This window comes from Marmota flaviventris, chromosome 18, assembly GCF_047511675.1.
Source record: "Marmota flaviventris isolate mMarFla1 chromosome 18, mMarFla1.hap1, whole genome shotgun sequence".
In the NCBI taxonomy this organism is placed as follows: domain Eukaryota; kingdom Metazoa; phylum Chordata; class Mammalia; order Rodentia; family Sciuridae; genus Marmota; species Marmota flaviventris.
In genome coordinates, this window is record NC_092515.1 from 6,749,352 (window position 1) to 6,760,633 (window position 11,282).

At 52.2% G+C, this 11,282-nt stretch overlaps 2 protein-coding genes across 2 annotated transcripts; one reads left to right on the forward strand and one right to left on the reverse strand.

The window, feature by feature from the left end:
* Positions 1-4,471: 4,471 nt before the first annotated feature.
* On the forward strand, positions 4,472-4,855 carry C18H19orf73 (chromosome 18 C19orf73 homolog). The gene is given in 3 exon segments (XM_027920346.1): positions 4,472-4,597; positions 4,599-4,733; positions 4,736-4,855. Coding segments are annotated over 3 exon segments (381 nt in total).
* Positions 4,856-5,027: 172 nt separating this feature from the next.
* Lin7b (lin-7 homolog B, crumbs cell polarity complex component) lies at positions 5,028-8,350 on the reverse strand. Its single transcript, XM_027920481.2, has 6 exons — positions 8,267-8,350; positions 7,723-7,841; positions 7,393-7,464; positions 6,587-6,796; positions 5,473-5,636; positions 5,028-5,138 (listed from the first exon to the last, which is right to left on the reverse strand). The coding sequence occupies exons 1-6, from the start codon at positions 8,301-8,303 to the stop codon at positions 5,117-5,119; spliced, it is 624 nt and encodes a 207-aa protein (XP_027776282.1). The 5' UTR covers positions 8,304-8,350; the 3' UTR covers positions 5,028-5,116.
* Positions 8,351-11,282: the final 2,932 nt, after the last annotated feature.

Consider the following 11,282-nt stretch of genomic DNA (forward strand, 5'->3'; position numbering starts at 1 on the left):
CCTCCTCCCATGAGGAGAGGAGTGGGCCTAGAAGCTCTGAGACCTGGAAGAGGAGACAGCTGGGTGCCTGCACCCTTGGATTTTTGAAGTGGTGCATCCCAAAATCCAGACCCCTGAATTCCAGCACTCAGAGGCCAGATTCAGAAAAACATTCATAAGGCATCAGGCCAGCCTTAGGCCAGAAGCCAACATGATATCTTAAACCCACAACCTGCTCAGAGGATGCGACCGCCGATATTTTAGGGAGGCCACTCTAGTACCTCAGATTCACTGAGAAGACAAATCACAGCAGGGTTGGGTAGGATCTAGAAATCCAGTGGCAAGAAAACAATACAGAATGCAAAAAAGACACATGCTTCCACGCTTACCACGTTGGGGGGTTGGTTGGGATTTTAGCTCAGCAGTAGAGCATTGTGCAAGGCCATGGATTCCAACTCAGCACCAAATAAAAAATAAAAAATGCACACATTGGGCTAAGTAGAGGGTCATATTCTCGAACTGAGGCCTAGATCTTGGAATCAACCAAAAGCAGCTCAATAACTTAGAGTTTCTTGGTTATCCCAGGACCCCAAACACAGAGAGGAGCATAAGGATACCCAGGAACATATCTAATGTAATACATAATGAGTCTAGTCAGAAGGTGTGACTAGAACTCAGAACTTACTAGGGATGAAGGTATTAAAATGGAATACAGCAGCCGGTCACATTCTTGGTTTGATCATGTCTAGATAGTGCTAAAATGAGAAGCTCTAGAATGCAGAGCATGAACTGCAGATGAAGAAAAACGTGAAAAGTAGCAAGGAGTTTGCCTGAATCTTGGAAGTATCTTGGGGAAAATGCAGAAGGATGGATGCTGAGAATTAAGAATTTCCTGGGAGCTGGGCATGATAGTGTATGCATGTAATCCCAGCTACTCAGGAGGCTGAAGCAAGAGGATCACAAATTCCAGGCCAAGCTCACCAACTTAGAAATTTGGAATTTAGTAAGACCCTGTTTCAAAAATAATAATAATAAAAAGAGTTGAGGATGGGCTGGGGTTGTGGCTCAGAGGTAGAGCACTCGCCTAGCATGTGTGAGGCACTGGGTTCGATCCTCAGCACCACATAAAGTAAAATAAAGACACTGTGTCCACCTATAAGTAAAAAATAAGTATTTAAAAAAAAGAGTTGGGGGATGTAACTCCAGTGTAATGTAACCTTGATTTCACTCCCCAGTACCCAAAATAAATAAATAAATAAGCAAGCAAATAAACAAATAAATAAATAATTTAAAAATAAAGACTGAACTGGCAAAGGAGGAGGATGTTCTAGAAATGAGAACATTTCTAAGCATAAGACTCCAGAAGAAGAGAAAGCCTAGAACATGCTTGGAATGCCAACGTGGCAGATGGAGGAGAAAGCCCACAATCCACTATGGAACAAGTTCTACCCTAAGGCCACACTAGGGGAAAAGACACAGAAAGTTGAAATGAATGGGCCTAGAAACTAGAACCTGAGGAAAGAAAATGTAATATAGAACACTTCATTGGGAATATTTTTTTTGCGGGGGTGGGGGTGGGGGTGGGGCGAGGAGGTACCGGGGATTGAGCTCTGGGGCACTCAACCACTGAGCCTCATGCCCAGCCCATTTTTGTATTTTGTTTGGAGACAAGGTCTCACTGAGTTGCTTTGCACCTCTCTTTTGCTGAGTCTGGCTTTGAACTCGTGATCTTCCTGCCTCAGCCTCCTGAGTAGCTAAGATTACAGGTGTGCACCACCATGCCCAGCTCATTGGGAATCTTCTAGATTTAAGATTGTGAAATTAGATGGAACCTAAAACAGAAAAATGCATTCTAGAATTGAGAACACAAATTGGAGGAAGGCCAGAGCAGGTAATTTAATACACACGTTCTGGAACTTAGAATGTCCCTGGGAGGAGAATGGAATCTAGAACAATGCCAAGGATGTGGCTGGAACCTAGAACACACCTAAAATGAAAATTTAGCAGACACTAAGGACTGTTTGCTAGAAATGTGGAATATGTCTGAGGAGATGGTGAGATCAGAATTTAGTTTGTGGACATTATCTAGGTGTTTGAAAAGACAAATGAAAAAAACAACAACAAAAAAGGTATGCCCAGAATTTAGCATCTGGTCTAGAACTTATATCATCCCTTGGGTGAAGATAGAACAGAGATATTAACTGGAAATGTTGTAGCACATAGAAAGAATGTAGAATATGGAACAATGCAAGGGCACATGTGCAATTGGAAATATGGAAGATGGCAGGTTCTAGATTGCCTAATGAGCCTGGACCGCAGAACATGTCTGGGGGAAAGGGATGCATGTTTGGCTCATTGTCCTCTTGAGTGTGTAAAGAATGGGGCATCATGATATGGGGCTAAGGAGGCAATGTAGTACTGGCAATGTCTCAATCCAGGATTTAGGGCACAGAAGACAGAGGAGATTCCAAAAGCCTAGCTCTGAGATGATATGGGGATAAGGCAGGGGTTTGTCAAGGCCATAGGAGATGTGAAATTGAAGGGAGTCATGAAATTATGAGCACCTACCTAGACCCCTTAAAGTGAGAACTAAGAAATTAGATACCAAGGTGGAACTGAGGTGGGGACCTGGAATCCTGAATCCATGTGGATGTTAAGGACAGGGGCTTAGAAACTTGGAACCCAAGTACCTCTTGGGCTGGGGCAGACAGGCAGTACTGAGGCTGCGGTCTAAATTCCTAGATCTTAAGGGGATGCTGGACCCAGGACAAGACACCTAGGTGTCCAAGGGGACAGGTGAAAAGAAGCCAAGGAATCACATAGAGATTGCATTCCAGACCCTTGAAAGGAAGAGAGTCATGGCGCCTGAGTCCCTGAGGGTACCAGAAGTCTCAGTAATACTGTCTGAGGGGCATGTTAAACTAGGTGCTAAGGGGAGGGGGTGTTGGGCAAAAGCTGGGAAACTGGATTCCTAGGTCCTGACAGGGTGAGGGTTATCAGCCGGGTCCGGCAGAGGAATGACAGCTTCCAGAACCTGGTGGGAGCTGGATGCCCAAGTGCTAAGGTCTCTAAGGTGAACAGAGCCCTGGTTCCTTGGATAGCAGCTGGAGTCCCAGAAATCTGGGGCGCTGAGGATGGGGCCTGAATGCCTGGCCAGCGGAATCCTGCGGCCCAGGTCCGGGAGGGCCTGGGTATCCCCGGGTCAAAGGCACAGCTGGGGGTATCCCCGCTCCGCCTTGCGGCGCCCCCTCCCTGACAGCGCCGGCTTGAGGTGGGGGAAGCAAGGCTGCCAAGCGCGCTGACCATGGACAGCTCCAGAGCGGGCCTGTGTCCAGGGCGGCGGGCGAGCCGGCCTGGACGGAGAGACGCGGCCGGCTGTTCAAGCCAGAGGCTGGAGACCCGCACACCGGTGCGCGAAGGGGGACTAAGTCGATGCGACGGGGGAGCGGCCGGCCGTAACTGGGGGAGTCTGAAACAGCCGCGGCCGGTGTCTGGAGCTCCCGGGACTGGGCCAAGGAGAGCGACCCAGGTTCAGGAGGGGTACCTGGGCTGAACTGGCAAATCCAGGCTCCTGGGCCCTGGAGGAGGCTCAAGGAGGCAGCACGCCTGGGAGTCTAGGGTTCCGTTGGGGACTCTGGGAGCCAGGAAGGGGCACGCCTGAGTCTCCTGTGTTGGGTTGTAAAATCTGGGTTTGGGGTCCCCGGGGACCTGGAAGGAAATCCAGGATCTCGGGGAAGCAGAGGAGTCTCGCCGAAGGGTCCCCAGGGTGGGCGCTGCCAGGCGGGCTGGGCCGGGCTCTTACCTACCTGGTCCGCGGCGGCTGCGGGCGGAGCTGGGCTGCAGGAGGGACGTGGGGTGGGGTGGGGGGACCGGGCGGGGCCCCTGGCGGCGGCCGGGGCCCGGATCTGTAGCTCCGGAGCCCTGTCTCCGCGGCTCGCGCGGGCTCAGCGTCTCTTGCTTGGGCTTGGGCGCTGGGGACCCCCTCCCTCTCAGTCTCACAGCCCTCTACCCCTTAAAATAGCCCCCTGTCCCTGTCACCGTTCAGCCTCCCCCCGCGAGGCCGCAGCTGCCAGATCCAGGGGTGCCTACCAGCGCCCCCCAAATACCACCTTCCCCCCCAAAAAAATTTCTCCTCCCTCCCCCTCCCCCCCACAGCTCTCAGGCGGTCTTGGCCCCTTTAACAGGAGACTGACAGACGGCACTGAGTGACCAATGAGAGGCACCGTCGCCGCCGGCCGGCGTCTAGACCCCGCCTTCGTACGGGCAGGGAGGGGTCGCGCGGGCGGAGAGCAGGAGGCGGGGCTTAAGGTGACTCGGCCAATAGGCGCTCGGCGTGCGGCGGCTGGGGCGGGAGGCGGAGCCCGGCTGGGGGATGATGTCACCTGGAGCGAGTAGCGCGCGGCGTGGAACGCGAGTCGGGACCCTGGATCCTGGCGGTGGCGCGCGCCGGCCCTAGCGCCGCACGGGACACAAGGGCTGGACGGGCAGTGGGATGGGGGTAAAGGTTGTATTTTAAGGCAAGGGCGGTTTCCAGAAAGACGGGATTTGGTTGGAAGGTGGGTTGAGTGCCCGACGGATGAGTGCACCTTATTCCGCACCCCTGCGCCGGCCTTGGGAAACTACACCAGGCCCCCCCAGCTCTCACGCAGACGATAGTGCGGCCTGCGGGGCTCCCCTGGCGGACGAGGCTAATGGTTCGCCCCGCCCCGCCCACACAGAGGCCGCCCACTGGCTCCAGCTGCGTTTCTTGACTTCTTGGTCAGACCGGTTACTGAGGAAGGCGCTTGGCTCTCGCCCTCCGACCCTCCTTGGGGTAGGGCGCATTGTCTTCAGTTCGGCCCGCTCATTCAGACCCAGCCTCTGCCCTCCGATTTGACCCTCGGAAGCCGGCCTAGCTTCCGCCTTCAGACCTAGGGAGAGGTCTCTACCAGCGTCTCAGACCAGATTCTGGCTTCATCAGGGCTTAATCTCCACCTCAGCTCTTCTCTCTCCCCCACACCTCAAGACAGTCTACCCCCAGGCTGCAGGACAGAAACACGGACACTCAATGAGGGTCAAACATCTTTAAATAAGGAGCCAGTGACAATAAATACTGTACAGGGGGAGAGGGTGAGGGTGAAGATCCAGATCTCTGATTTCAGCCTCGAGATTCCAAGGACCTGTGAGGAGGGTGAAGAGAGGGGAGCCAGGCTCAGGGAAGGAACCCTGGGGGAGCATAAGAAAGCTAGGACTGGGGTTTCTGAGGGAAGGGCCCAAGTAGGGGTTGAGGAATTCCAGGAGTAGGTGGGGATGAGAGGGAGCTAGAGAGTCCCGGGAATTAATTCACAAGGGTCCCAAGTGGGAGTGAGCCAGGGGGTAAGATCAGCATGCCCAAGGAGAGGAGCCAGGGCTGGGGGAGGCCATCAAGGTCCTAGGAATCACTGGCCTGGTTTGAGAATCTGGGGTTAAGGGGAAGCAATGGAAGCCCCAGGGGCGTGGTGACCAGGGGCTCACGAGTAGCTCTGGTGCTGCTGGCGCCTGCGTGCAGAGCGCATCTTCTCAAAACGGGCCTCCATTTCTTCCAGCACTCGAGGTGTGTAACGCACCACCAGCTTCACCGAGCCCTGGGCCGCCTTCAGTAACTCCACTGCCTTCTCATGCTGCTCACCCTCAACACTCTGCAGGGCAGGACCACACAAGACAGCTGGGCCTGGGCCTGCTACCCTTGCCCAGCCCTGGCCCAGGAAACTGGATGAATGCTGGTAAAGCCGGTGCCTGGCCTAGATGCCATGAATTCCTATCCTCCTTGTAGGAGAGTCATTGACTTTTGGCTCAGCATTCTCCCTAAAACTGTCCAGATTCCCCATGCCAAGGACACTCTCATGCCCCAAGGCACTGAGCCAGGCCATCTTGTCATCTCCCTCCCAGAGGCCACTAATACCCTCCTTCTCGATACTCACAGCCTTGGTCGTAGCTCAGGTCTTGTCTTCTCCCCTCTGGACTCAACCTAGCCTCCCCTCTCCATCCATCTCCCACAGATTCCCAGAAGGTGTGTAACGCACCTTCTCCAAGCTATACCTCTCCCTCTGGTACACTCAGCCTTCCCATGGCTCCACAGCACCCCTAGGGCTAATGCCAGCTTCGCAGGCCCCAATCACCCAGTTTACTTCTACTCTAACCACAAGGTTTTAATTAACTACATGCCCCAGACCTCCATCAGACCAAGCCCTTTCTCTTCATCTCAAAGGAGTGCAAAGTCACAGTCCCTTCCTATAATACTCCTTTCACTTTGTCTGGAGAACTCCAACTCATCTTTCAACACCCAAATCAAATTTTCCTTCTTCTGCAAAAACTTTCCTCATCTACACTGGACTGGTGCCACATCTGGGCTCTCACAATGCTTTGGATTTCCTCATGATTATGTCTGTGGATCAGGACTATTTCAGTCAGGGTCTATGTCTATCACTAGAAAGGGAGTCCTTGAGTACTGGAGGTGCTTCCCACAGGGTTTGCAGCACTGCACAGCAGAGGGCTGGCCCCAGAAGCAGTGCTAAGCTAGTGCACTGAATGAACTTCAACCAGGGACTGCTACAGCTGGGTCCCAGACCTGCTTCAGCCCTCCACTCACCACACCATTCACCGACAGCAGTTGGTCCCCACGTTTCAGACCTCCATGGCGATCAGCCACTCCTCCAGGAATGACACGGGAAATGTAGATGGGCGAGTTCTGCTCTTTGCCACCCATGATGTTGAAGCCCAGGCCCTCATCTGTCTTGGGCAGCTCCACTACTCTGGGATGTGCATGGCCCTCACTGGCTGTGAAAGCAGCCACCGTGGCCTAGGAGAAAGTGTCCAGAAGTGAGTAACCCCTCCATGGTGGGCAAGTGTGCTAGGGTCAGGGATCTAGGCTGGGGACAGCAATTTAAGCCAGATTGTTTTCCCTGAGCATGAGGGAACCTGCCATCACTCTACACAAAATCACGAGGTGGCGACAGGATGTTCTTTTGAGTTCGGGCATGCTTCTGGCATGTCAGGGAAGTAAGTCTACAAAATACTCTGCACTGGACAATCTTGCTTTTTAACATATGAAAAGTAGGCCTGAAGGGAATGGAGAGCCTCCAGGAAGCAATGAGAAGCATCATCTAATTATAGTTTAATAAGATTTCTATGTTTTATTGACATTCCACTGTAGAGATGTTTAGGGTTATCTTCTAGGCAGCCATGTGATATTGTTTCTATTTTTAGTTGCTAGGACATTTAAATTTAAAAAATGTGCGGTTATTTAAAGGAAATTATAAATAAATAGCCATAAGGATGATGTATAGATTTGGCAAAAATCATGAAAGAGGAAATAGGAAGGACTAGCCTCAAGAAGGCACTAAGCTAGACGTGCGGGTCAGGGGATGCCAAGAGCAACCGGGCGGGGGCGCCTACCTTGGCTGTGGCATGAGCGCGTATCTCAGCACTGCCAGTGATGTCCAGCGTGTCATAGAGCTGCTCATACACCTGGGCGGGGACGCAGCAGCGTCAGGGAGCCACCAGCCCCCTCCTCACTTAGAGTTGTCCAGACCCCGGATCTCCCACCCAAGGATCCGCCCTGCAACCAGAGCCTGAGGAAACTACAACTCCCAAAGAACCCCGGAGCTGCAGCGCGAGCACCGCACGGCGAGTCGCCTCGGGAGCTGCCGGGAGGCGTAGTCCCTAGGCTCGCGACGGGAGGAGGATGACGGCGGCCGCAAGCTGTGTCCTACCCTGGCGGCTCACCTCACGGATGGCGGAGCAGAAGCGGCTCTGCAGGACTCGCTGGAGGGCCTGCAGCTTCTGCGGGGGCAGCTCCCCGCTGCGCTGGAGTCGCTCGAGGAGCTCCACGGCCCGGGACACGTCTGCGGGCGGGGGCGGGGGCACAGAGACACGGAGAGTCGGACACCAAGACTCGGAGCCACCGAGAGACGCAGCGAGAGGTGGAGTAAGGGCGAGCTCAGACTGCGCGGAGAAGGGCACCAGAGCCCAGTCGGACATCCCGCAGAGTCAAGGGTGGCGAGTGAGCGACTGCGTCAGCCAGGTGCCCGGCAGGTTCCAGGACCCTCCCCGCCAACACACACAGAGCTGCGGGTGTACGGGGGTCACCCCTCACCAGCCGCTCGCCCACTGACCCTCTCACGCCCACGGACTGCCCAGCTCGTAGCGCCCCGCCCCGCCCACCCCGCCGGGTCCGCCCGCCCATTGAGAGGGCCTGGCCGGGGCGGGCGGGGCCAAGATCAGGGGCGCAGACGGCGGTCGGGTGGGCAGGGCCCCCTGGCGCGCTTACCCCGCTCCAGCCCCAGCGGCTCCACCAGCGCAGCCATGTCGGCGCCACAGACGCCAGCCGCCTGCCTGCCCCGTCGCCGGCGAGGAGGCGGGGCTCCGTGGGGCCACGCCCCGGGCGACGGGCGCCCCCTGCGGAGACGCCTCCCGCGTGCGCTGGGCTCTTGGCGCTGAGACGTTGGACCGCCGCGGGGTTGGTCTGTTCTTTTTCTGATCCCTCCTATTGCAGCTTCGGTCCGCCTGCCGAATCGTCTGCATCTCCTGAGTCCTGCCCACCACACCTTTCTGTCCCCTCCTTATCCTTTCCCCATATTCTTACCCTAAACAAATGCGTGTTCAGCATCTTCTGGACCCACGGTACAGACATGATAGTGGACGGGACCGACAAGCCCATTGTTATAACTGGGTGCCCATTCTGTAGAGTGGTCGACAACTTATGTCTGTGACTGAGTTGAGAGTGGGAGTTGGTCATCTAAGAGAGAAAAGAAATCCTCAAGGATGTACCTTGACAAGGAGTCCTAGGACTTTGTGTCAACAAGCTCAACAAGAGGTGACGCTAGGGCCCACGTGGCTGCAGAACTGGTGGTGAAAGAGCTGGCAGGGTACAGTTTATGGACATTGCATATAGAGGATTTGGGACTTCATGCAAACTTCTAAGAGTAAAATGGGATACTCGATTTTGTATTTTAAGGTCCAGACCACGGAGAATGGTCTGGATGGGAGGTCAGAGGTGTCTTGGCAAGCTGCACAGTGGTTAGCACCTGATGAAAGCATGGAAGTGGAGACCTAGAAGATGTCCACACCAGCCTCGGGGCCGAATTCCATGTGGGGATCTGGAGGTGTAGGAAAAGGGAGTGTTAAGGTGCTTTGGTGCCATTTGCCTGGAGGAGGAACAGTAAATATTTTGAATTTGCAGAACTGTGGTGTCCAAGAGAATCACAGATATCCAGAACTAGAGCTCAGAAGAAGTGTCTGGCCTGCAGGTGGTTTTGGGGGTTTGGACACAGGTGGTAAATAAAACTAGAGGAATGGACAAGAATGCCAGGCGCAAGAGAATACACAATAAAAATGACCTACGATTATTCCTCCAGATTCTCAATATGTAAAGTCAGCACAGCAAAGGATGGTGGAGAAGGTAGGAGGAAACCCAGCTGAGAGGAACCATGAGAAGTGTTTTTTTTAAAAAAAGAGGAGTCGTGGGGTGTGGTGGCAAACATCTGTAATCCCAGCAGCTCAGGAGGCTGAGACAGGAGGATCAAAAGTTTGAGGTCAACCTCTGCAATTTAGTGAGTCTCTAATAAGCAATTTAACAATATCCCGTCTCAAAAAATAAAAAAGGGCTGGAGATGTGGCTCAGTGGTAAAGCACCCTGGGTTCAATCCCCAGTACTAAAAAGAAAAAAAAAAGAGGAGTGGTCAGTTGTATTACATATTGCTCCAGAGAGGATGAGGTAGGAATGAGGAGTGGTCAGTTGTATTACATATTACATGCTCTAGAAAGGATGAGATAGGAAATGTGGACAAGACTTGTGAAAAATCTGACTGTTGTACTAGTCCCTTGGTTTATTTATTTATTTTTTTTAGAGAGAGGAAGAGACAATTTTAATATTTATTTTTTAGTTTTCAGCGGACACAACATCTTTTGTTTGTATGTGGTGCTGAGGATGGAACCCGGGCCACAGGCATGCCAGGCGAGAGCGCTACCGCTTGAGACACATCCCCACCCCAGTCCCCTGGTTTAGTTGCCCTAGGATATGGGGCCCAGAAAAGGGCTTTTTCATATTGGCAGGACAAGAGCAGTCTTGGCCAGCTAGCTCTCCTTTGTAGTGCCTCATTTGTTAACAAAAAATAATGTATTTATGGGGCTAAAAACCAAGTTTAAAACAGAGAAAGGATGATAATGAAAGGCACCAGCCCCTGCACACCTCATAACTCTACCCCTTTCCAAAAGTAACAACTTACAAGTGTATCCAAATACATGATACTTCTTGATTTATAGATAGATGTTGGTAACTCATTTACCTAGTTTTTCTGTTCTCATCACCTTTCTCATCTCTTCCTATGAAATTTTTATGGTGACAGGTTTGTTTTTTTTTTAAATGCTGGGGACTGAACCTGGGGCACTGTGCATGTGAGGCAAGCACTCTACCAACTGAGCTATATCCCCAGCCCCTGGGGTTGTGGCTCAGGGGTAGGCAGTGCTTGCCTACTATGTGTGAAGTACCTTAATTGAAACCAGGGGCACTTAACCCTTTAAATTTTTCATTTTGAGATAGGGTCTTGCTAAGATGCTTAGGTGAGGTTGGTCTATCTTCCCTATGATTTCTAGTGTTTATACCAATAAGATTTCAGGTTAACTAGTCTCTAAATCAACAAAGCCCATCTATTGAATTCTGATTGTTCTATTTTAGAATTTCATCTAACTTCGAGATCCCTGATCTTTTCCTTATTTTGTGAAAATACTGTTTGTTTTGATTCAAACATTTGAATCACCCTGGGTGTTTTTTCCCCTCCTGGTTTCTTGAAACTTAAGTATGCTAGCAATTTTTGAGTGGATGCTGATCATTGTAACTACAAATAATAGTACATTAGGCGCTGTCTTCCTCCAAAGAGAAAAGCAGGTCAACTCCCTAAATCCTGTCTCATTATATGCATTCTTTCAGTTGTGGTCTTTTTAATATTGTGGCACTCTGAACATCTCAAGCAGGACCACTCTCTGGGCAGGGGTGGGATGGGACACTTATATCCCAGTCTGACTCCCCAGAACGGCATGGCTGCTGAAGTTTCTTTAGCCTTCCAGTTACACTGCACTTTGATGACATTCCAGGGTTCTTGCAATGGCTATGAGTGGCTGGAGTTGAAATGCCTAAAGGGTAAGCTGTATGAGCTCAATGCCTCCATCTGGGAATTTTGCCTTGAGCTTATGGACTACCTAGTTGAATCTTTGGAATTTAGCACCTGGAAGACTGCTGCTTTCTGATTATCTAATCCCCAATTCTAAATTGCTGAACACCCTCAAGC

Excerpts from the sequence above, each read along its gene's own strand:
- Lin7b (XM_027920481.2), bottom strand. The coding sequence starts at position 8,303 with ATGGCTGCGCTGGTGGAGCCGCTGGGGCTGGAGCGGG. Across the intron at positions 7,842-8,266 it reads GCCGCTGGGGCTGGAGCGGG|ACGTGTCCCGGGCCGTGGAG; the intron begins GTAAGCGCGCCA and ends CCCCGCCCGCAG. Across the intron at positions 5,637-6,586 it reads TGCTGTCGGTGAATGGTGTG|AGTGTTGAGGGTGAGCAGCA; the intron begins GTGAGTGGAGGG and ends CCTGCCCTGCAG.